This window comes from Octodon degus, unplaced genomic scaffold (assembly GCF_000260255.1).
Source record: "Octodon degus isolate 3935 unplaced genomic scaffold, OctDeg1.0 scaffold00061, whole genome shotgun sequence".
NCBI lineage: Eukaryota > Metazoa > Chordata > Mammalia > Rodentia > Octodontidae > Octodon > Octodon degus.
In genome coordinates, this window is record NW_004524637.1 from 3922861 (window position 1) to 3949058 (window position 26198).

The window sequence follows — 26198 nt, forward strand, 5'->3', positions numbered from 1 at the left end:
GGCGGCGGGCGGCGGGCGGCCTGGCCGAGCACAGCGGGGACGGCGGGCCGCGCGGGTGCGGGCGGAGCACTCCCGTTACGGAACTGACCCTGGGTGCAGGTTCACCCTGGCCACTGGCTTTACAACTGTGAACGTTTACGATCGGGAATCTGGACATCGTTTGTTAAAAATAATGGTTCTGCATGATTTTGCGAAGTTTGTTTTGGATGTATGTGTGGAGGTTGTTTTTTGTTTTGGGTTTGAAGAGGTCTGGAACTAAATTGCTTAGGCTGACCCGAGCTTAACGATCTTTCCTGCCTCCACCTTTTGAGGTTACAGAAGCTGCCTACTGTTTCTCCTTTTTTTTTTCTTTTTTTGCATATGCAGTGTATCTAAGTGATTATTTAAAAAGTAGCTATTTATAAACATTACTGAATAAAGAAAGAAACTTAGTAGCCTACAGCTGTAATCCCAGCACCCTCGGGAGGCAGAGACAGGAGGTTGCTGTGGCGTTGGAGGTCAGCCTAGCTGGCAGAGTTGAAGGCCTTCTTCACTTTATAATGTGACTCTCTAAACAAAAAAATTAGTACTAACAGATTCTGTAAAGAGGGTGTTGGTGATGGCAATGTCTTGTTTTTCACATTACCAGAGTGGTAGATACTTCAACATAGTAGGTGCTTGATATAGTCTAGTGGGTGAAGAGAAACTATTAAATGTGGGCGAAAGTAACTTTTCCTGCTTGAGCCCAGCAAAGAAAAAAAGCTAGACAGCCCCTGTCTAACAGTCAGAAGTTTTTATATGTGATTCCAAGTAAAAAAATGTGGGAAGTTGTGAGTTTTTCTCCTTCATCCCTCCACCCATTTTACGTTACCTTCATTCTTATTTGGCCAGAATAGTCCCGAGAGTGTGCAGTCTGTGTTACACGTGATGCTGTGTGCAGCGATTGGGTTTTGAAATGGGAAATTCAAAGGGTAGCATTCCAGTTGTTGCTGTATTCCTTACGCAGATGATTGTATTTCTGTGCTGCGGTAAATTTCAGGTTTCTGTGGGGCTCTAATTCAGTTTAAGTTCTGGTGGGGCAAAGGATAATATTGCTGATGTAAGTTTCAAACTGTTCCTTTGGTTTATGCTTGGGGAAAAGTATAAGGTGAGCCTAGAGGAAGGGAAGAATTTTAGAACGCTTTTAACCAGTGTTCCTATAGGAATTTAACCTTTGTAAATAAATAATTGGCGCTAATCCTAATTTCTATGATTTTTTTTGATTCTTGAAAATATTCTGCAATAATTTGCCGTGTACTTTGTGTTTTCTCTTTTATACATTTTTGTAATATGCCCCACATAGGTTTTGGGGACTTAATGTTAAAGCGTTCACGTTAGTCATTCTCCAGACTGCTTGAAAAACTGAAGTAGCTATTCATTCACTCATCAAATATTTATAGTGGCCTACACTGCTGGGCGCTGTACCAGAATGAATACAGCAGTGGATAAGATGATCAGGTCCCTGCTTTCCTAGCATTTACATTTTAGCAGGAGACCCTGTCAATAAAAAATTAATAATGCATTTATTTATTTATTTATTTATTTATTTGGTACAGGGTCTCTGTGCAGCTCAGACTCAGTGATCCTCCACAGTGTGTGGCCTGCGGTACCGGGGATTGAATCCAGGGCCTTGCACTTGCTGGGCAGGAGCTTAGACCGCCAAGCTACTCCCTGTCCCCTAATAATGCATTTAGAACAGCATTACCCAGGATGGGTGTGGTGACTAGTACTCAGGAGACTGAGGCAGGAGGATATCGAGTTCAAAACCCTGTCTCAAAAAAAAAAAAACAAACTTAAGAATTATTACCAAAATTATATACATTCTTTATGACCATGTAAAATGTCATGGTGTCACATGTAAAGATGTGCACAACTTTTATGTTTTAGGGCTGCAGCTATAGTTCAGCAGCGTAAGCACCTGCCTGGCAAGCAGAAGATCCTGAGTTCAGTTCCTGGTACAAAATGAATTGTAAGAGTGTAGTAAAGGTTGTGGGAGAATGCAGAGCAGTAATGGAAAACTGTTTTAGAGTATTGGAGTCAGGAAAGACATCTGTGATGGTTTAATACCTAACGTGCAAAACATCACTATTGCTGCTGCTCTATGTGGAATAAATTCCACACAGAATTTATTGGAGAAGAGCAAAAGTAAAAAGTATGGAGATTGTAGTAAATAGGAGAATGTTGTAACAGTCTAGAGGAGAGAGTGGCTTGGATTAGGATGGTGGAAGTGGACATTGGTCCGGAGAAGTGGATGGACTAATAAGAGACTTGTTGATGGATTGTATTTTGAGGATCAGACTAAGGGATGAGTCAAAGATAACTGGGTTTGGGCTGCTAGTGTTGGAAGAAAATGCCGTTTACTGAGGGGTGGACTATCACAGAAGTGAGAAAAGGAAGTTAGTGCTTCTTGGTTAAACGTGTTTCAAGGTGCCTGTTTGGCAACTTTGTTCTAAAATATGTATAGACTCTTTAAGTTACTAAGTGAAATTCTAACAAATTATTTTTTTGTTTCATCTAGGAATAATGTTTACTGGCTACTACTATACTATTGTACGTCAGTTTGTTGGTAAAACTCAAATTGTATTTTTGTTGTTGTTTGTTCAGTACTAAGGGTTGATCCTAGAATCTTCACAATAAGCTACATTTCATATATATATATATATATCCAATATATATATATGTATTCAAGTTTTGCTAAATCTCTAAATTGTCCAGCCTGGGCTCAAATTGTAATCTTCCTGCCTCAGCCTTCCAGAGTTCTGGGGTTACATGTGTGTCCCACCATACCCAGCTAAAATTAAAATCGTGTGCATTTCATTAGGCCATGGCCTGTGTTGAATTTTTTGTTTTCCCTCTTTGATGCATTTCTTTTACATCTTTTCACTTGTTCTTGTCTTATACCCCTTCTTTTTTCTTGTGATAGGGTGTGTTGGTACGTTTTTCTTTGTGCATCTGTTATGCTGAAAGGCACAACAGTACAGGGGGCAGAGAAAAGAAAGCATGGTTTTTCCATGGAGTCACTGTAATGAGGAGAGTCAATAATCAAATAACTTGTAAAATTACAACTTTCGTGCACATCAAAGGAGAGGTTACTTACAATGATGAGAATTTGATCTAATTGGGTGGTTTGATTAGGAGAAGTGAGGAGACTTTTTAGGTAGAGGGAGTCAAGTAGATGTTTGGAGAATCAAAAAGATAGTATGCTACCTCCTAGAAGGACAAAAAAATAATTGAGGGAAACCAGTTAGGAGATGGTTACAATACAGGGCCGTATGGTCCTAACTGTTCCTCTAGCATTTCCTTTGATACTCTCCTTTTTGTGTATTTTAGTGAGTCTGCTTAGTTGACATTTCTCTTATGTATTTTTTTTATATCTAACTTGTTTTGCCTTTTTCAATGCCATCTGAATGGCTTTACCTGTGTGCGACTCCTCGACCCCCCCTTCTTTTTGAGACAGGGTCTTGCTGTGTAGCTCAGGATGGCTTCAAACATCACTGTGATACTTCCTCCTCTGCCTGGAAGCTTTCTTCATGAAATAACTTTTTCCACCTTCCCTTTCTAAGGTATATAAGTTGCTGTTTGTTTTCCTTTAGTTGCAAGTCTCCATTTGTGGACTTTATCCCCTAGGTTTAAACCCGACTGCAGTTAAACACTTGCACAGTTGTGCTCCATGCCCACAGAAATGGGTGTCCATAAATGAATTATCTGCCATGGCCTGCTAGGCATACTCTTACTTCTGAATTCAGTTCAAACAGTTTGCCCGTTTTACTGGCAACAGTGGACATTTTATATTGTCCCTTCAGCTAAAGTAACATTTTCTCAATAAATAATTGGCAGTGCAGGGGGTGGGGGTGGTGAGCACGATATTTAGCCTGTCTACTTACCAGAGAGTACCCTTGAGATTCCACTTAGCTGGTTTTTTTTTTTTTGTTGTTGTTGTTGTTTTGTCCTACTTCAGGGAACTACATCCTGGTGTCACTGCTTATTTATTTCTTACTTGGGAGGTATATTTATTTCCTGAATGTATCCTGGTCAAAGAGATACATTTTATAACAGTTTCTTTTTTTCTTGTGCTGCAGATTGAACCTGGGCTGTCACACATGCTGAACATGTGCTCTGCCTTTGAGCTAGACTGAAGCCTTGAAGTGATATTTATCATTTGATATCATGTGCTCACATGAAATGGGAGAATAGAGCCTTGCTTAGAAATGAAGTGATTTTGGGCCAGGCAAATAATTTAGTGGATTATAGCGCCTGCAAGCAGGTGCAGGGGCTGGGGTTTGATCCCTGGATTTGTGATGCCGGCCCCACCCCCAGGGCGTGCTGACTGGGCATGGGCATGCGGGTTTGTAATCCCAGCTCTTCGGAGGCTGTAAACAGGCGGATCACAAGTCCAATCTAGTAGTGATACCCTTAACACCCTGTCAGTCCTTCCCCAAAATACAAAAATAAAATAAAACTACTTAAGAAATAAAGTGATTTTTTTACTAGTTATGTATTGAAAGCATGAACTCATGCCAGAATACTGAGGCTCAACATCTAGCTCTATTATTACGTGAATGGTTTTTTACATACTACTTTTCCTATGTTCTCTTGTATGTAAAACAAGGATAATAATTATAGTTATTAGTTAGCAATCCCTGTGAGGAAATTGAGCCAAGCTGATCAATTTAAGAAGAAAGGTTTATTTCTGTTCACAGTTTTGGAGATTTCAGTCCGTGGTTGGTTGTCCAGTGGCTTTTTGGGGTAGTGGCAAGGCAGCACATCAATGGTGGTAGAGCATTGCAAAGGAAGCTGCTCCTCTCTTTGCAGCTAGGACAGGAAGGGGAAAAAAGGAGGAACAGTGGTTCCAGTATTTCCTTCAAGGGCCTAGTGACCTAATTTCCTTCCCCCACCATTTGGACACTCCCCCAAAGTGCCTTAGACCAGTGATCAAACCTTTAACATTGGGCCTTTGGAGAACACATACCTACCTGAGCAATAGCAGCTTCTTGCCAAAAACTAATATATACCAGATACATAAAGCAGCTTCAGGTGCATAAGAAGCACTGCTATTAGTTGATATTATTATTTTTATTTCTTTGCATAGAAAAAGAACTTCTTTTCTTGCTGGGCATGGTGACACATGACTATAATCCCAATATTGGGATCCTGAGGCAAGAGGATTATTGTGAGTTAGAGGCCAGCCTGAGCTTCATGAGCTCAAGGCCAACCTGAACTACATAGGGAGAGATCCTGTCTCAAAATCACACACACACACACACCTTTTCTTTTTTCTTCCATTATGCTGCTTTCATTTTAATTTTATTACCTTTTCTTCTAAGTAGTTGCAATTCTGTTTTTTTTTTTTTTTTTTTTTTTTTGGTACTAGAAATTGAACTCGGGACCTTGCGCATGCCAGACAGGTGCTTGTGCCACTGAGCTACATCCCTGGCCCCTAGTTGCTAATCTTGATATTCTAGATTGACTGACATGCATTCCTTGTGTCTAGGCTTCTTTAAAGTGACTCTCTTTTTCTGTCTCTCTGTGTGTATCTGTCTCTCTCTCTCTCTCCTTTTTTTTTTTTTTTTAAATTTAGTACAGGGTCTACAGGGTCTCATTACACAGATTGGACTCGTAGTGATTCTCCTGTTTCCAGCCTCCCAAGTGCTGGGATTACAGACATGTACCACCACACCTAGTCTCTATGTCGTTTTTTGATACAGGGTCTCACTATGTAGTTTAGGCTGGCCTTGAACTCACTGTATAGCGTAGGCTGGACTGAGGATATAGCTCAGTGGCATAAGCATCTGCCTGTAAAGTGAAAGATCCTGAGTTCTATCCCTGCACCCACAAAAAAAAAAAAAAAATCAACCAATCTCCCAGGCTTTTAACAAGCTGGGCAGTGGCCGTACTCCTGCCTCAGCCTCCTAAGTGTTGGAATTACAAGTGTGTGCTACTATACCAGCACCCCCAACCCCAATTGGGAATTGAACACAGGATCTTGTGCATATTAGGCACGTGATCTGCCACTGAGCTAAGATCGCTAGCCCTTAACTTTTTAGACAGCTTTTTTCTTTTCTTTTCTTTCTTTTTTTTTTTTTTTTTTTTTTATAAAATGTATTTGGTACAAGTTCTCACTAACAGATCAGCCTCATAGTGATCCTCCTGTTTTCAACCTTCCCAGCACTGGGATTAGAGGAGTGTGTCGCCATTCCCAGTCTTGGTGGCCAGCGTGCCCAGGGGCGGGGCCAACACATCCTGTAGAGCAGGGAATCAGGGAATCAGGGAATCAGACCCCGGTCCCTGTGCTTGCCTAAGCAGGTGCTTAGTCTGCTGAGCTATCTTGCCAGTGCCTTTAGGGTTTTGCTGAGTTGTACAGTCTGACCTCAAAGTTGTGATCCTCTTGCTTCATTGCCTGAAGAGTTTGATACTCCTTTTTTCCCATTCCTTCAACAAAAAAAAAAAAAAAAAAAAAAAATCAGTATATTGTAAGTAGTTCTCAGTTACCTGCAGTTTCACTTTTTATGGTTTTGATTACTTGTGGTCAACCATAGTCTAAAAACATTAGATGGGAAATCCAATAGTGAACAATTGATGTTTTGAGTTGCCCTGCATCCTGAGTAGCATGATGAAATTTTGGTACTGTTCTCCATCCCATCTAGGATGAGAGTTTTGTATGCTGTAGTCCAATTTAGTCACTTATTACCCATGTTGGTTATTAGATCAACTGTCACAATGCTTGTGTTCAATTATATTTACAGATGACCCCAAAATATATGAGAAATAATGCTAGCAATTTGAGTATGCTAAAGAGAAGGTATAAAGTGCTTCTTTCAGGTGAAAAGGCAACAGTTCTTTTTTGAGGGGGGTACTGGTAATTGAACTCAAGACTTGTACTTGCCAGGCAGGTGTTTGTGCCACTGAGCTATATCACTAGCACAAGGCAAAAGTTCTTAAGGAAAGAAAAAAATCTTAAAGTAAGGTTGCAAAGATTTACAGTACAAATAAATCTCTGTAAGAAGGAAAAATTCATACTGTTTGTTCTTATACCTCAAAATGCAAAAGTGATAGCCACAGTGTGTACTAAGTGCTTAATTAGAATAGAGAAGCCATTCAGTTATAAGATTTTTGTGTTGTTCATGGCTTAGTGTATCCATGGGGCTCATTATTAATGGGGGTGTTGGACTACAGAGTACTATTATCTCATAATGAAAGTAAATACCAGTCATCTTCCCCTCACTAAATTGTCCAGGCTGGGCTCCAACTTGAGATCCTCCTGCATCAGCTTCCCAGAGTGCTGAGATTACTGGCACGTATTATCACATTCAGTTGAAAAAGACAGGTTTTATTGTTATTGTGTTTTAGAGTGTTGGAGTCTCCTATAGGTGGTGTCTGTTGCACAATTCGGCAGCACTTACACAAAAATTGGAGGTGGTTTTTTAGATTCTGTTGTCCTGAGCAAATGGTAGTAAAATTTTATTACAGACAAGGGGGTAAAAAAAAAGAAAACAGGCCCTTACAAGTAGGGAAAGGACTACACCCTAGGGCTTGAGGGTGGGACACCATGTAAGAGAGATCACAGTGGCAAAAATGTAGTATGGACTATCCTTTCTGTATCACCCCACCTCAGGTTGACACCAGTTCACGGCCATCTGATTTCTTAGAGATGTCCATGTGCAGGGCTTTGGGAAACTGTTCTGCATGTGTCTGATTTTGTAATTAGTCAGCATACTTAACCAGCCAGTTTTGCCATGCCCTAATCTCCTGTCCTGTGAAATACAAAAGTTTAATACTGGGCAGTTTAGGATTCTGAAGACAAAGAATGTAGCCAGCTGGGCATTGTGGTATATGTCTGTAATCCTAGCACTTATGGAGTCTGAGGCACGCAAATCCTAAATTTGAACCCAGCCTGGAAAGCAGCGATTTAATGAGACCCTGTCTCAAAAGAGAAAAGGCAAAGAAAAGAAAGGAAAAAAAATTAAAAATTGGATGAGGACATAGCTCAATGCCCTCTGGCTTTAATCACCTGCACTGCGCCCCCCCCCCCCGTATGTAATACATTAGTAATTTGTTTCAAAGGTATAAATGGCAACATAAACATTCATTACTGTAACTTCTTAGATCAAGAACTGGTTGAGGAACTTTCTGAAATCAGACAAACATAAGAAAAAGCAAACATGTTCAAAATTCTTTCCCCTGTATTTCATGCAGTGGTGTTTGGAGTTACCATAAATCGGTCTCATATCTTGATAATCACTACATTGATCACTGTGTGCTCACATTTACATTGCACTTAAGTTGTACACTTAAATCCTATTACTTGTACAATGTATTAATTATTGTAACTGTCCTACTAACCTGTTTTGAAACTGTCTCATTGCTATTTGTTTCTCAATAAAATTAATTAAAAATCATATTACTTGGAGAGATGAAATAATGGATAGCTCATTGTGAACTACTGGTTAACATTATCAACTGTATTTGTCACTGTTTCATTGGTATAATGAACTACCTGCTATAGACTACTAAAATAAAAAAGATTTACGCAGAAAAAACAAAGCCCAAGCTCTAGCAAGAGTCTCGTGGCAAATAGTGAAGCACATGTAGAAGAAAGGATCAAGTCTCCCAGGAAGCTAGAGACATTGGGGGTTCCCATCATGTCTTTGAGAGCATTCCCTCAATGACTGTTGAGGAACTTTTAAAGAGCCATATTGTCTCACACTGCCAACTTGGGGACCAAGCTTTCAATATATGGGAGAGAGGGACATTTAAACTGTATCCAAACCGTAGCACCAATATTATGTAAAAATTAATGGCAGCAGTTACAGAAAGGGATATATAATGTGTAAAGGATCATTTGACATGTAAAATAGTGCTGCTTTAAGCCCTTATTTATTTGGTTCTCTTAGGTACTAGGACGTTTTACCTCAGTTGGCAGTCGTTAGGACCTGTGCTTTCCTGTGACTGTGGAACCTTTCACTCCTGAACTTGAAGCAGTCTCAGGCAAACTGTAACGTTTGAATACTACCAGTAACTGCCTTGAAGCTGTCTGGAATTTACGGAGTAAGGCCAGAGCTGTATTTCTTATCTTGCCTTTGGAGGCTGTTTTCTTTTTATGTAGACATGTTGTTTCAAGTGTATTTCCTGCATAGTTTTAAACATTTTGAATATATCATTTCCCCCATCTTCAAAGTTAGTGATTTCTTTTTGTCAAAATAATTACTCCATTACTATCAAAATTATTTTCATTTTGTAACAGTAACTGTTGAATCTGACAGTCTTCATTAGCATTTTCTTCAACAAGTTTGAATGTCAGTTCCTCAATCTCCTTTGTCTGCACTATTTACAGTTTTCATTTGTTTCTTGAGTAATTTGGGTTGGTTGGTAGTTTTGGGGGTTTTTGAGGGCCCAGCTACATAGTCCAGGTTGGCCTTGAATTGCTGGTGTACCTCAATTTGGGTCTCAAACTCACCATCCTTCTGCCTCTGCCTCTGCCCCCTCAGTACTGGGGTTACAGGCGTGCACCTCCTCTCAAATATTTCTTTTGAGTTTATTACGCATTTTTTTTAAATTTTCCTGGTTGAATTCTGTACTTGTGCCTTGAGACTTGAAAATGTTTCTCAAATGTCATTAGTCTTCATTGTATACTGAATTCTTCTGACATTGATGATGGTCCTCTCACTTTCTTGAAGCAGAAAGAATGTTCAGAACTACTTGTCCCTTGCAGTGTTTTTTGTTTGTTTGATTATTTATTTTGAGGCCCAGTATCACTATGTAATTCTGATCTTGAACTCACTATACAGTCCTGACTGGTCTCAAACTCCTGGTAGTCCTCTTGCTTCAGCCCTTAGAGTGCTGGGATTATAGAGGTATGTGCCACTACACCCAGCTTCATGCGGTCATTTCTAAGTTGTTCAGTCTCTGGCTTTGGAACTTTGTGTATATCAGTTGAGATAATTGTCTTGCTGTCAGCTATACTACCTGAGAATTAAGATACCATGTCTTGATGTTTCTGATCTGCAGACAGTAAGGAAGCTTACAGCAAAGCCCACAGTGCTGAACTGTCGCCTGACTGATGGAATTGGGCTCAGCTGATGCTAGCCTCCTCATGTGGTTTCTGTCCATAACAGTGTATTCACGTTTGTCAACAGGACAACTTGGAGAGTCTGCGCTTTTGAGGACTCTTGATGGTTCTCCAGAAAACCTATGCCTTTGGAGAACCTTGACAGTTCTCAAACACTGAGGTGATAGCCCTAAAGAGCCACCTAAAATTGCTTTGCTGAGAGATTTCCAGGTTTGTATATATTTCTCAGTTGCAGAAGTTAATGTTCCTCTTAGTTGTCCTTCAAAAATTTTTTGTTTATTGTTGTATCGTCCCCCCCCCCAATTCTTAGGAAATATTTCGGTCTTCTGTGAAGTATAAAGGATAATACAACAGATACTTGTGTTCTGTTTTCTAGTTGATATTTGGGTGGACCCTTCGTTTTTTGCATATACCTTTACTCCATAGGCAGTGTTTAATTTGGTGGTTATTATTCCCATGTATTTCCTTATATATTACACTTTATGTACTTATCTCTGAACTATGAATACATATATGTATTTGTATATATTATGTAAAATTATATAATTGTTTTACATTTAAAAAAATTGTAAATCACATACTATATTTTGTCACTTTATTTTAACATTGAGATTTAACAATGTTGAAATCAATAAATTTCTTCTTTAGTGTTAATTATATAGTGATTCCTCAGACAACAGGCTCCAGGACTGCCTCCCCCACATATAAAAATTTTTGAATGTGTGAGTTCCTTTTATAAAGTGATGTTGTATTTGCGTATAACCTATCCACATCCTCCATTATACTTCAGATCATCTTTAGGTCATTTATAATACCTACCAAAGTGTATATGGTATGTAAATAGTTGTGTTGTTCAGAGAACAGTAACTAAAAAGTCTACTTTTTCAATATAGTTTTTTTCTCATATATTTTTAGCCTGTACTGTAGTCGGTTGAGTTTGTACGTATGGAACTTGGCTATTCAGAGAACTGAGTACAAATCTTTTTTTTTTTTTTTTTTTTGGTTTTCTGAGACAGCATCTTGTATGTAGCTGAGAATAGCCTTGAGCTCCTGGTATGGCCAGGCTAGCCTTGAACTTGTGACACTCTTCCTACCTCAGTTCCCTACCTCAGTTCCTGGAGTGCTGGGATTACAGACGTTCACCATACCTGGCTGTAAATTTTTTTAAAAAATCATTTTCCTGTTTGTGAATGTTTAGGTTGTGTGTATTGTTTTACTATAGCATAGATTTCTATTCTGTGGACATTGTAGTGCTACAATGAAAATTTGGAAAAGTTTATTTCGTTGTGGACACATGTGTTTCTGTACAGCAAAGGTAAGCATTATTTTTCTGTAAAAGCCAAACAGTAGCTTATTCTTTGTAGATCATAAATTCTCTGTCATAATTAGTCAACACTGCCATTTTAGTGAGAAAGCAATCATAGGTATTACACAGATGTACAGCTATGAAGGGATGGTGAGATAGCTCAGCAGACTGAGTGCTTAGGCAAGCGCAGGCACCAGTGTTTCATCCCCGGCTCCACATGCTGTGCCGACTGGCCAAGGGGATCTGGCGTGCTGACACATGCCTGTAATCCCAACCCTGGAGAGGCTGAAAATAGGAGGATCAGTATGAGTTGCTGCATAATGAGACCTTGTATCAAATACATTTAAAAAAAAAAAAAGTATAGCTGTGGTCCAATAAAATTCTGTGTACTTAAACTGGCAATTTTCTTCTTCAAAACCTTGAGGGTTTTTTTTTTTTTTTTTTTTTCTCTCTCAGCTATTAACGTAAAAATTGTGGTGGCCCATGTCTGTAATCCTAGCATTTCAGGCTGAGACTGGAGGATTGCTGAGAATTTGAGGCCAGCCTGGGCTACAAAGTGAGTTCCAGTGAAACCCTGTCTCAAAAAGACCAAAAATGAAGCAAACCAGCACCACAACAAAAAACCCAAGACAGCAGGCCAGATTTAGCTGGTTCGTAGTTTACTGACACCTAACCAAGAGTGTTCTTTAGACTGGGGAGATGGCTCAGTGGAATAAGCGCTTCCCTGGCAAGCCTGAGGGCCTGAGTTCAATCCCTGGTTCAAAAGAAAACAAACAAACAAACAAAAAACCCCAATTCTTTGGGGGCTGGTGAGATGGCTCAGTGGTCTAAAGCATCTACTTAGAACAAGCTTAGCAAAACACAGGGACCGCGGTTCAATCCCCCAGCGCCACATGCCAGCCAGCTCCGCCCCCTGGTGGGCTGAGCAAAAAGTGTTCTTTCAGCAGTGGAATGAATGGATTGGATCTTAGACCTGTGTGGCTTCACTTTCACTCTAGGTATTGGCAGATTAATTTCCAAAATGGTTTCCATAGCACTTGTTGAGATTTCCTGTTTGTGCAAGTCATCACCCTTTTAGTGCTGATATTTTAATTTTTGCCATTCTGATTTGATTATCGGATAGTGGTTTGAGCCTGTGATACCCTATACTGAGGTTGCGTGTCTTTGTTGTATTTTAAAAAATCATCCAACATTGAAAAAGTATTGGCATCCTACTTAATGTTAAACTTTATTCTATGTGGTTATGATGGATTATAGATTTGGGAGTGGAATTACATCTTTGGTTGGAATTTTTAGATTGAACATCTCTTAATGAGTTACTTTGCAGTTTTAAAGAATGGAATGATTTTATAAACAATTACTTAATGCAGTCATTTATTTTTGGTTTATTGCTTGTGGTAGGGATGTGTAGCTGTTGTAAGATTTAATAAATGTTTTGGTTTTATTGTCCTCCATATCATAGTTTTTAACTGTTTTTCTTAGTTTTTGTGTCAGCAGGGGAGTAGCAGTCAGCATAGGCAGGAAGAACAGAATTTGAAAATCTGATTTTAGTTTGTATATTCCTTGTTGTTTAAAGAAACTTTTAACCTTTGAAACAATCTCACTTTTGTAGAAAAGTTGTAAGACTACTACAAAGATTTCTGATGTACATTTCATTTCTTCCAATGCCAATATTTAAAACTGCTGTATCATATTCTCTTATAGATATTTATTTAAATCTACCTAAACATGTTGCTTTTGAGCTGAGAGTGAATTTTGGACATGGTGCCCATTTAACCCTGATTAATTCATTATACCACCTCCAGACTTTTCTAAGGAACTGCATGTTCTCTTAAATAATTTGAGTGCCAGACAGGTATGGCCTACCCAATTTAGCAAGAATCTGTTTCAAAAAGATTTATATGTCTGCATCTTGTACTATGAATAACTACTATGGAGACAACAGTATGCAATGTATTAATTATTGTAACAGGCCTACTAACCTGATTTGAAATTGTCATTGCTACTTGTTTCTCAATAAAATTTATTTTTAAAAAATTTATAAAAAGAGATGAATATGTAGCTCAATGGGAAGGCCTTAGATTCAGTCAACAAAACAAACACCAGAATGTGGTCTGCAAAGTCAGAAAACCAACACTTACATAATACTGTTAATTTAATGTACAATTTTTTCTCAGCCTTTGCTGTTGGACTTAACAAACAGTAAAAGAAAAAAAAATACTCTGGTTCAGGTTTCAGTGCAGAATCATTGTATTTAACTTCTTTTACCTCTTTTGTCTCCCTTGGTAAAGAGATGGTTTCTCAGTTTTTGCCTTTCTTGATCCTACCACTGTGTAAAGAAAATGGGCTGGTTATCTTGTAGTTCAGGTTTAGCTCAGTTTGAGTTTATTTGGTGTTCCCTCATGATTAGATTCAGGTTATTAGAATTTTTTAGTAAAGAATGCCACAGAATTTTTTTTCCCCCCTGGGTGTGTTACCTCTCAGTATGTCATATCTAGAGGCCCATAATTCTCTTGGTAGGTAACCCCCCCCCCCCAGTCTACAGGGTCTTACTACACAGGTAGTGATTCTCCTGTTTTCAACCCCCCAAGTGCTGGGATTACAGGTGTGCGCTATCCGACCCAGTCTCAGTCATTATCTCAGCATGCCCCAGGGGCAGGGGCAGGGGCAGGGGCAGGGGCAGGGCCGGGGCTGGGGCTGGCATAGCAAGCTGGGGATCGAACCTGGCCGCGGCACTCTACCTAATAGGCACTTTAGTCTGCAGAGCTATCAGGCTGGCCCTCTTCTTTTTTTCTTTTTGGCAGAACCAGGGATTGAACTCAGGCCCTTGCTCTTGCCAGGCAAGTGCTTATTCTGCTGAGCTATCTCCCCAGCCCCTAGCCCTCTTCTTGCTAGTTTTTTCTTCAACATTTTTAGACATTTTACCACTGTCTGACTGCATCAAGTAGGACCTTTGCAACATAGTTGAATAGACTTAATATAGCTTATTATAGGGGAATAGTGGATAATTGAGATGTTTTTTGTAGTTAAATGTTTTGCACTTAGATTAGTTTTTTTATCTGTTGAGAATGAGTATTTTACTCAGGTCACATGTTAACTTTTGCATTTTGGAATAAACCCTACTAAATGTTAATATATTTTTGATTTATCACCAGATTTAACTTGCTAGTGTTTTTCTTAAGGTTTTCTATTCTGTCTTCATATGAGATGGCTCAGTATAATAATTTTCTTGAATGCCATTGTCAGGTTTGGTATTAAGTATTCGGATTTCAAAAAAAAAAAAAAATAAACCTGCATTTTTTTTTTAAACTTTCTGGAAAAGTTTAGATAAAGTTGGTGCTATTTTCTTAGAAGTTTTGGGGAAAAATATTGGCAAAGGTTTTGAGCCTGAGCTTACCTTTCTGGGAAAATTTGTAGTAATGAACCCAGTTTCGTTTACTGATACACTGTTAGAATCTTTTGCTTCTATTATTAGTATAGTCATTTGTGTTCTCAGAGGTACTTGGTTTTTTGCCTTTGATGAACTGAATCAGCTCATACCAGATTTTCACCTTTGATTACTACTGTTACAGCCCTTATGTACTAGTATTTTCTCTTGGGAATCTTTATGTTCTTATTAGGTTTCTGCTTTTCCCTCTTACTGCCATTTTAGTGGCAAGTATGGAGAAGTGTGTGAGTTGAGTCAGTGCTCAGTGGTAGCTTGTTTGGTTAACCTGCTTCAGATCCTATGTTCTACCCACAGCTCTGCAGGAAAAAAAAAGTACAGTGTGTGTATATTAAGTGGAATCTTTAACTTTTTTCTTTCTCTCCCCTCCTTAATTTTATTAGTGGAATATAACAGAAACAATTTGCTACTCATAGTTAGAATCATGCATGCTCAGTTGTGTTATACTCAGACTTCTGTGTTTTGTTTTACTTTGAGACAGGATCTCACTGAGTTGCCCATGCAGCAGTTTTCTACCTCAGCCTGTGGAGCAACTGAGATAGAGGTGTGTACCTCTATACACCTTCAGTAACTTTTGAGGCTTTGTTTGAAGTTACCCTAAACTTGTGTTATAAAAAAATCTGTTCTTTTTTTCCAATTTATTCTTCCTTCATTAGAATCTCTATTTTTGCTGGGCACAGTGGCACACATCTGTAAACTCCAGTACTCAGGGAGCTGAGGCCAGCCTGGGCTTTGTAGTGAGTTGAAGACTGAACGGAAGTACTGATAAGACCCTGGCTGGGGGGAGGGCAAAAACTGATCACTTCCATGAAATCACTTTTCTGCTTCCTTGTAGGATCTACTGTGTTGTTGATTAGGACGTTGTATGATCGTGTTTGTTGGAATTCTGTGTATGAACAACAGTGACAGTTTGGTGCCTAAGTACAAGGTCACCTCTTTGTGACTTTTGAAACACTCACTTTACATTCAGTGTTTGAAAACTTTTTATTTTGGAATACTTTTAAATTTATAGAGAAGTTTCAAAGATGACACAGAACTAGTATCTATATATCTTTCTCCCTTCTGCTAAGGTTGTTGCTGTGTGTGTGAGGGTGTTAGTGGGAAATAGTAGGGAATCAATTCAGGGCCTTCATACTGAGCTATATTTCTGGCTCTCCCACACATACTTGCTTGTTTTGTCTTTTTGAGACAAGGTTTCACTATGCAGTTCAGGCTGGTCTTGAACTCATTTTGTAGCCCAGGCTAACCTAGAACTTGCAGAGATTCTCCTGCCTGAGCCTCTCAAGTGCTGGGATTACTGAGATACACTGCCACACCTGGCACTTGTTTAGTTTTTGAGACAGGGTTTCGCTACGTTGTCCAGCTAGACTTGGACTTGAAATCTTCCTGTCTCAGCCTCTAAATTATAGGTGTTGATCACCATCCATATGCAGCTGCCATTTGTATATTTGTTGAAATTCAGAAACTACTAGATCGGACTCATGGTGATCTGCCTGTTTACAGCTTTTCAAGAGCAGGGATTACAGGTGTCCTCCACCAGGCCCACTCTCAGTTGCCCTCTCAGTGCACCCCTGTGGGCAGGGCTGGCATGGCAGGCCTGGAGATTAAACCCCCGACCCCTGTTCCTGCTTGCAGGCGCTTTAATCTGCTGAGCTATTTGGCCAGTCCTCTGAAAGTGGTAGGTCTTAATCCTACAGCAGTGGTATATTGTGGGTATTTTCTTATAGTGCTTTACAAACAATAACATTCCCTTCATCACCTTGCTTCAGCATCTGAGACCAAAGATAAGGCTATTTTAATGATGGGTTTGTCTGTACTTTGTAGGTTGAGAAAATTCTGACCTTAGTTCTTAGTATTTGTGGCCTTATGATGGGGAATTCTTGTCTTAGTCCAGTTAGGCTGCTGTAATAAAGTGCCACATACTGGGTACCCTTTAAACAATACATTTCCCGTTGAGTTTGAGAAGTTGGATGAAAGTTTCCAGAATCAGAATCTGCTAAGGGTCCACTCTCTCATAGATGGCATGTTCTGACTATATCTTTCAGTGGTGAAAGGCAAATAACCTCCTCTTCTATAATGTCTCTATAGGGGCATTGACCTTATCGACAAGGACTCTGGTATCTCTTAAAGGCTCTACCCTCTAAATACCATCACTTTGGAGGTTGGGATTTCAACATCGTGATTTTGAGGAGACACAGATATTTAGATTGTAGCACTAACAGTGAGGTAGATACATTTTGTCTTTAGTTCAACTCAAAAACACGGAGTCAGGGATAAAACATCATTTATTCCTATTGTCTTTTCTTTAGTGAGCTTCCTCTTTACCCCTGGTTTACCCAGTCAAGATGCTGCCCTTTGGGTCCTCTGATGTTCGGCCTGACTGCTTTCATGATTAAACTTAAAAGTCCAGGAGGTAGGGTAGCAGGTTTTTGTCATGTAGCTCCAAGGCAAATGCCAGCTTTGAACTGTCACTTGTCTCATTGTTGAGTTTCCCACTTTGTGGCTTATAGGCAGCTGGTGGGGAGTGGGTAAGCTTAGAAAATTATTTTCTTCAGATTGGTCTGAGCATCTTAATGTTCTAATCTAGAGGGTTTTTGGTTGTAAAATTACAGTGTGATACAGAGAACCTTTTGTTTATCTTCTGGTAAAAGACAGGCGATTGCATTTAAGGAAAAGGCTAACTGCCTGGCTCTGTTTCTCATATGGATGACTGTAAATTTTTTAAAAATAGATTTTAATGCATTCTTTTTCTCTGTGGAGTTAGAAGTTTAGAAGTCAAAAGTCACCAAAAGTAAAGAAAATTAAGACTAATCAAAGAGCTTAAGAAATGCTCAAATTTATTATATACTCAGTAATTCTACTAATGAATACTTATCTCAGTTTGTTTTTATTTCAGCTTTGACTAGATCAGAGTCTAAGAGAGATGGAGGTTTTAAAAATAATTGGAGCTTTGATCATGAAGAAGAAAATGAAAGAGATACAGATAAAGAGTAAGGATTTTTTCCCCTCAATTGTTCTATAAGAATAGAACTTTTATTATAAAAATAATTTATATTCTGTGGAGAGATTTGTTGTTGTGGTGGTGGTGGTGGTTTTCTGTTTTGTTTTGTTTTGATTTTTTTGAGACAGGGTCTCACTATGTAGTTCAGCCTGGCCTTGAACTCATTATGCAGCCTAGGCTGGCTTAAAACTCAAAGCATTTCTCCTGCCTCAGCCTCCCAAGTGCTGGGACTACAAGTGTGTGGCATCACACTCAATGTAAAAATTTTTCAAGTATAATATTCTTATGAAAACATTTGAGCTGGGTGGCACAAGGCTGTAATCCCAGGATTCTGGGAGGCTGAGACAAGAGGACTGCAAATTCAAACTCCATCTGAGCAATTTTAGACTTCAAAATACCATGTTTCAAAATTAAATAAATAAATAAATAAAAATTAAAGGCACTACAGATGTAGCTCAATGTAAGGGTGTGAGGTTTAATTTTCAGTACCAGGAGAAAGGTGGACATTTAACTTTTACGTGGTAGCATTAAGACCATTGACATAGCAGTTATTTATTGCTAGATAAGTTTGTTGTTATATTTCTCAGTCTTTTGAAATGCACAGATATATGCGTGTAATACATGTAAACTTGTGCTTAAAAATTGATCATACAGCAGAGTTCTAATTAAGGACATTTTTGTTTTAAAGAAAATGCATTCTTTTCAGGCCACGGTTTGAAAAGCTATCATTTATTGTATGTGAGTGAACCCCAGGTTAGGACTCTTCAATTTTGTATGAAAATTTTAATCCCATATCTTCCCTAGTTGTGACCATACTGCCACTTTGGTCTTAGATAAGAGTCACATCAGAGACAGTACCACTATAAGTGATAAATCCAGATGTTGACCCAGACAGAAGTTAAGCTAAATTTTGTTAGTATAGTTGGATTGAATACTGAATAACAACTTTAGTTTTTCAATAGCACTTATTGCATGTCCTGAGGTATGCTACGAATTCAACAACTTTCAGTTTCTTACTGATCTGGTTACTCACTGACTAGTAAATTTAGAGAAACATTAATATAAACACAGAGCTCTGTAAAATTGTATATATTATGTAGAAACTTTCCATAAGTCATTTAGAGCATATTGACTGAATATTGTAGGTGCTTCACATCTGTGTTCAGTAACTCCATTCATCATTGCCACCTTAGGTAGCTTGAAATTTTATTTGAGAGTTTTGAGCGAGTAAGTCTCATTTAAACTCATTATTTTATGGTCTTCCTTTTCTGTTCTGTTTTTGATTTTTTTTTTTTTTTGAACATTTTGTTATAGACATTTAGTATTTTTATGGTCATAAAAAAAATAGGAAGTTCAGCTGACAAGGAAGTAGACTGCTTTCAAATATTTTTACATAATGTAAGAATTTATAGTTAACAAGTTCTGGGGTATATATAAAATTAATGAAATAAAAATGTGTTTAAAAATAGAGTTTTACTATAAAAAGCATAGAATTGTCTTCAGAAAGATGTGTTTGAGGTTTTGGGTTTTTTTTTTTTTTTTTTTTTTTGTCTTTAGTGCAGGGTCTACAGGGTCTCACTACACAGACTGGACTCGTAGTGATTCTCCTGTTTTCAGTTTCCCAAGTGCTGGGATTCCAGGCCTGCACCACCACGCCCAGTCTCAGTCACCATCTCAGTGCGCCCCCAGGGTGGGGCCTGCCAGACAGGCCGGAACCCTTGGCCACTGTGTCTGCCTCAGCAGGTGCTTTAATCCGCTGAGCTAGCTGGCCGGCCTGTGTGTTTGATTTTGATGATCATGGTTGTACTTTAAAAATTGATTTTTAAGGTTGTTTTTATTAATTGATTTTTAAAATATTGTATTTTCTTTCCTATGCTGCATTTTGTTTCTTAATTGTGCTTTCTGAAAAATGAGTGATAATATATAAAATTCATAGTTAAAAAATGTTTTAATTATGACCTGTTTTCTCAGTCTTGCTTGCCACCTACCTGATTATTAAAAAAACTTTATCAGCACACAGTGCTTGTATAATTTAAGGCTATTTTCCTTGGCAAGGATGAAACTGTAGAGATTAAGTATATATGCTGTAGTATCTAAAGTGCTTTACTGAAAAAGTTTACTGATTGTTTGAATTAGTTGAGTGTAGAAGGTAAAACTTGAATTTAATGTATAGGTTGTAATTGTTACTTAAAATTCTTTCCCCTTATTTTTTATGTAGTGGAGCAAATCTACTCAGTGTAGAAGATGATAAGGATTCTGAAACCTCTAAAGGAAAAAAGGCAAGTGTTGATTTTAAAGTTTTTTCTTTTAAGTTACATACTAAAAACTCCTCTTGAAAAAAGACTTAATTTTTTCATTCGTACCAACTTTCCCACCTCAGAGGCAATTACTGTTTGAACTACTTTTTAAAAAATTCCTATGTAAATAATTGTTAGCCAATTTTGTGTTACGTTTTTATCACAGTAGAATCAACCTTTTAATCTACTCCAATGAAATTAGTATCATGTCTTCATTTGTACCTTTTAAAGATGAGGTTGAGCACTCTTTCATATATGTAGTCCATTTCTGTTTCCTTTTGATAATTGTTAATAGCCTGTATCCACTTTCTGTGTGGTGTTTACAGTATTATTCATAAGCATTCTACTGTTGTTGTCGAAGATACTTCTTGACATCTGAAATTAATGGATTTTATAATGATAAATGACAGCTTAATAGTATATCTTACTACTGCAATTTACTTTTTTTCAGAGATGGGAATGAAAGAAGCTTAATGATAGAGTGTAACCATCTTACAGTGGTTTCTTAGGTTTGATACTAGTTGCTAATACTGTCCTGCATTGCTTAATGGCAATAAGCAATACTTTCAATAAGAATAAATTCTAAGGAATGTGATTGTATGCAGTTTCCTTGCATGAACATCATAAAGCGTACATGAAACTGGATGGTGTAGGTTAGTTATTGGACTTGGCCTCAGTGTAGATCAAGAGATGCAATAAAATGAGTTGTAGTAGGCTGCTGTGGGGTGGAAAACATACAGTGGACATTTTTAAAATTTCTTTTATGTAACTAGGAGTTTATTCTAAAAACAAGAAAAAAAGTATGGTGAATGTACAAGCCAGTAACATAGTTGGGATTGTCATTTTTAAACATATATTGTACTTAATTGTATGTGTTAAACCTTTTTATAACTGGCTACACAGTAAATTTGTTACACTAGCATCACCACGAACACACAATGGCTATTCTGTCAGTAGGTGACAGTTTCATCATTATGATGTTATGGACCACCATCGTATATGCAGTATGTCATAGACCAAAACATTAGTATTCAGCGTATAGCTGTGTTTTAATCCAGTTATTTTACTCGACCTTATTCTTCTTTGTTAATGGTAACTACTGCCTTGGAGAAAATGTATTTTCTTATGCTCTCAAATGTATCATTCCAGCCCCCACCCTTGTGGCCCAGGACCTTTATACTGAGGTACATGCCCAGGCACCCTACTCTTATTCCCATTTAAGTTTTGAGACAGTCTCCCGCCCAGCTGGGACCTGAGTTCCTAGCATTTGTAAGGTCCTTTTGTATGAGTTCTAGCATCATGAAATGTAAAATAACACTTCTCAGAAGATTTATTTTTTTTCCTTTATTTCCGTATTTTTTTTCTCTGCAATGTGTTTTGTCATAATTAAGGATTTTCTTAAGCTAGAGATGGGAGAATTTACTGCATTAGAGTTTTTTCCCCCCGTACTGTGACATTTCCTCTCTCACTCCCTCTCCTTCACAAACAGGCAGCTGAACCCAGGGCCTCTGCACATGCTAGGGTAGTACTCTGCCACAGATCTATATCCCTGGCCCTTTTTAAATCTGATTTCTACATGGAGTCTTACTAAAATGCCTAGGCTAGCTGTGAACTCAGTAGGCCTCAGCCTGTTGAATAGCTGGGGTCACAGGTATGCATTCCCACTCCCCAATAAACTGACAAGGCCAGCTGACACAGTTAAACCAGTATCTTATATGTAAAATTATATTTTTCACTTTGATATAGATATAAATTTGCATTTTCATATTAATCATTTCTTTTTTTTTTTTTTTTTTTTTTTGGTGGAACCAGGGATTGAACTCAGGCCCTTGCACTTGCTAGGGAAGCGCTTATTCCACTGAGCCATCTCCCTGACCCCATGCTTGTTTCAGAATTTTGAGACAGAAAAATATGACTGGTTTTAAAGTTGAGTTTGTTTTCTGATCATGCTAAGACACAACAGATTTTAGTTTTTCTCAGTACATGCAAATTTCAATCAGTTTTGCTTACCTGTTTTTGCAGTGCAACTGAATTAACCATATCTTACTTTGGCCCAAAATACCTATTTTTGGTTTTCTTTCCTTTCTTTTTTTTTTTTCTTTTGAGACAGGGTCTCAATATACAGTTCAGGCTGGCCATGAGCTTACTTTGTACCCCAGACTAGTCTCAAACTCACAAAGATCCTCTTGCCTCAGCCTCCTGAGTGCTGATTGTTTTCCTTTCATTGAGACAGGATCTTGCTATGTAATTTAGGCTGGCCTTGAAGTCATTATGTAGCCCAGGCTAGTCTGGCTCATAGTCTTTACAATAGCCATGTTTGTTCCATAGAATGATTTTTGCCTTTCAGCTTCTGTTGTTTCACCATTTCGCTTTATATATAGCATAAAAATTTTGTCTTTTGTTGTGAAAAATACTGGCTATAACTTAACATAGTAGAATCATCATTTGTTTCATAACACTTAACCAGCATTTTATGCTTGATGTTGGGGGGGGGGTAAAGGAGCACATTCAGAATCATCATTTATCTTCTGGACAATTTCCTCAGAGTTCACTAATTTTTTTATCTTCAGCTGTATGTAATCTGCTCTTTAATCTATCCACAGTGGCATCGTTTGTAGACTTTCACTATTATTCTTCAAAATTGTGGGGTTTTTTTCATATAACATCTAGAGTTTTATTTTTGTAATGCCTACTTTATTTTTGGAATATAAATGTTTTAACATTCTTAATGCTTTTAGTAATTTGATATCTTTTACTTTATTTATTTATTTATTTTTTTGGCAGAACCGGGGATTGAACTCAGACCCTTGTGCTTGCCAGGGAAGTGCTTATTCTGCTGAGCCATTTCCCTGGCTCTATATCTTTTAGATTTTATCTGAAATTCATATTTTTTGAACTTCCTAAATTCTTAAATTTATTATGTGATACATGATAATTTTGAGTGCAATATAGTACATTGATAATTTGTGCACACTTAGCAGTCCCAGTGAAATACTCATGCAGCAAGTGTATGTTGAACAGTGTTACAGAGGCTAGCAAAAACAGGTTTCGTTTTCTGTGGAATTTAAATGCTAGTAATTGGTTGTTTTCATTAGTTACTGAATAGTTTAGGTTAAATTTAGGAAGTTGCAAACTAAAGCTCATGACCCAGATACAGCCTGCAGATAATGATCCATAAGCTAGATTGGGTTGTATATTTTTTGATGTCTGGGAAAAGAATCAGAAGAGTACTATATCATAAATAAAAATTATATAACATTTTTATATCCATACATGAAAATTTGCTAGAAAACAGCCATATTCCTTCATATGTTATCTGTGGATGCTTTTGTCCTGCAACAGCAGATGAAAATATTTGGACAGAGTTGTAGGTGAAGCAGAGACTGTATGACCCAGAAAATCTAAACTGTTTACTATCTGGCTTGTTACAGAAAAAGTTTGTCAATCTAGTGCTATTTATACTGTATAAATTATTCTACACATTGTGACCCCCAAAAAAGCCTTTTTAGGTGGCTGGCATATTAATCAGATAACACATTCTAAGCCTAATAACTATCGACTTTATAGGGTCATTGCGAGATTTATGAGGAGACTGTAGCTCATGTAATTCGTGACACCAGCAGTCTTCCGTAACAGCTGCATTTTGTTAGCGTTATTAAATGCAGTTGATGAATCTTTGCAGATTAGTTTTCCTTTGCAAATAATGATATATTTATAGTTGCAAAATTGACACCAGTGAAGCCCATGTTTACAGTTGGCTTTTCAGTAGATGGTTGTTTTATGCTTATCCATCTGTTCACAGTAATTCTGATGTTGTGCTTATCCAGAAAACTGTTTTAGACTGGGAAGGAAGGGCAGATAAATTCCAGGTAGAATATATCATTATGTTTTTATTAACAGGAACAGTCTATAATCTGTGAGATAATGAGCCATAAATGGCTCAACTTTTATTTATACTTTGTTTTTCCCTCATTGGATGTAAATTACCAAATTAGGAGCGCAGAATTATGGAAAATAAAAACTGTTAGAAAAGTAGATGAACCAGGTTGTCTGCAGTTTTATGCTGTGCGTTATCTGTAGTTTTATGCTGTGTGTGAATTTTGTTATAGGGGTGTGTGTGTGTGTGTGTGTGTGTGGTACTGGGATTGGGCTCAGGGCCTTGTGCTTGCTAGGCAAGCATTGTACCACTGAGCTACATCCCCAGTCTTTTTTTTTTTTTTTTTTTTCAGATAGGGTCTCACTCTGTAATTGAAGCAGGTCTTAGACTCACAGTGATCCTACCTCAGCCTCCCTGAGATTTTTACCTAGTTTATGTTGTGTTTTATTTTAGCAGTTATTTCTGAATTTCCTGGCAGCTGAAATTATGCCCTATAGTTTTAAAGCTGTGTGATAAAAATCTTTACAAATTTATTTTCTGTGATTCTATAGAATGATCCATAGTCCCAGTTACATTCTAAATGTAATGAGTGGTAAGAAACCTGACTCATCTGGAGTTACTAATTCTTATTGCTGATTAAAATTATAAAGCATGTAATCAACCTGTAAAAAAGCAGAATTGGGAATTTAACAAATTTTACTTAAGTACAGTAGATTTTCCTGCTTTGATTATAATGTCTGGGAGGAATGTACACCTAACCATGCCACCACTCTCATGCCACACGCTGCTCCCAGTGACCTAAACTCAGTGTCTGTAAAAGAACTAAAGAAGTAGACTTCAGGACAGGGGCCGGGGAGATGGCTCAGTAGAATAAGTGCTTGCCTGGCAAGCAAAAGGGCCTGAGTTCAATCCCCGGTTCTGCCAAAAAAAAAAAAAGGAATAAAAGCGGACAATTTACTGGTCCTTTCCTTTTTTAAAAAATTTTATGTATTTGGTACAGGGTCTCACCACACAGCTCAGACTCATAGTGATCTTCTAGTTTCAGCCTCCCCAGTGCTGGGATTACAGACAGGCACCACCACACCCGACTCCTTCAGTCTCTCTCGGTTGGCTCAGTGTGCCTGGGGGCAGGGCCAGTGCAGCATGTGGTACTGGGGATTGAACCCTGGTCCTTGTGCTTTGCATAAGCAGGTGCTTAGACCGCTGAGCTATCTCCCCAGCTCCGGATATTTTACTTAAAGGGGGGAAAGGGGAAGAGAGGCAGACAGCTACACAGATACTTTGGACTAGTAGGGAGCATTGGAAAAGAAATACTTCTGTATTTCTTTTCTGTAGCTTCTTTTATTGGGTTTCTTCTTCCAGTGTAGGCTTCTGGAACCTGATTGACTCCAGGGCTGATTTTGGTTCACCCTTTGGATTTCTTCAGGTCATAAAACCATTCCTCTTATTTGATGGAGGTTGGGATGGGGGAGCTAAGGATAGACAGGTTACATTTCTGCATTAAGTAAAGGGGTTTCTGTTAGTGCTACTTGAGACCTTTCCTGAGCCTAGTTTCTTTTCCTTTGTCTGATTGCTTGAGCCTAATCTGAAGGGTTTGAAGCTGCCTCCAGCTGCCCTAGTAAGGCTCTCCATTAATTTATTACAAAGCTCAAGGAGTCTAGGGTGCTTGATGATGGTCCTTGGATTGACTGACTGTAGCTATACCCACAGGCTTTCTCCAAATGAAATGTTGAAGCCAGGTGTGGTAGTGCATCCCCCAGCCTTTTGGGAAGCTGAGGCAGGAGAATCACAAATGCAAGCCCAATTTGAGCAATTTACTGATTTAGAGAGATACTGCCTCAAAACAATAAATAAAAAGGCTGAGTTCAACCCTGAGTCTCCTTTTCCCAAAGGAAAGGTCAGTCAGAGGTGATTAGGTGATTTCCTTGGCGAAAAACTTGGCAGAATGCCTAGATATCGAAGTAATCTTGACTTCATTCTTAAGAGGAAGGATTAATTTACACATTAATGTAAATAAATTTTTATCTTAGTTCCATTTTTTTAAGAGTTTAACATTTGTGTTTCTACAGATAACACTGTAGAATTTCCTCTTGTGAGGTGGTATGGGAAAGCAAAAGCAGTATGGGATATCTTTGTTCTAGTTCAGGCAGATTCCTTTGCTGCTGCTTTTTTTTTCGGGGGTGGGGGG

The 26198-nt window shown here is 38.3% G+C and overlaps 1 protein-coding gene and 1 pseudogene across 5 annotated transcripts in view; both read left to right on the forward strand.

The window, feature by feature from the left end:
* LOC101592316 overlaps positions 1–3136 on the forward strand; it is a 15615-nt pseudogene extending 12479 nt beyond the window's left edge.
* Positions 3137–10156: 7020 nt separating this feature from the next.
* The window catches only part of Senp6 (SUMO1/sentrin specific peptidase 6), a 97594-nt gene continuing 81552 nt past the window's right edge, over positions 10157–26198 (forward strand). For 3 of the 5 annotated variants that reach the window (XM_023718673.1, XM_023718676.1, XM_023718675.1), the window contains exons 1-3: positions 12322–12388; positions 17732–17825; positions 20055–20115. In XM_023718673.1, the coding sequence (XP_023574441.1) occupies positions 12346–12388; positions 17732–17825; positions 20055–20115 (198 nt within the window). In that variant the 5' untranslated portion in view covers positions 12322–12345. Of the gene's footprint in view, positions 10295–12321; positions 12389–17731; positions 17826–20054; positions 20116–26198 lie in introns of those variants that run through there. The other 2 variants (XM_023718677.1, XM_023718678.1) reach the window with 2 other exon arrangements.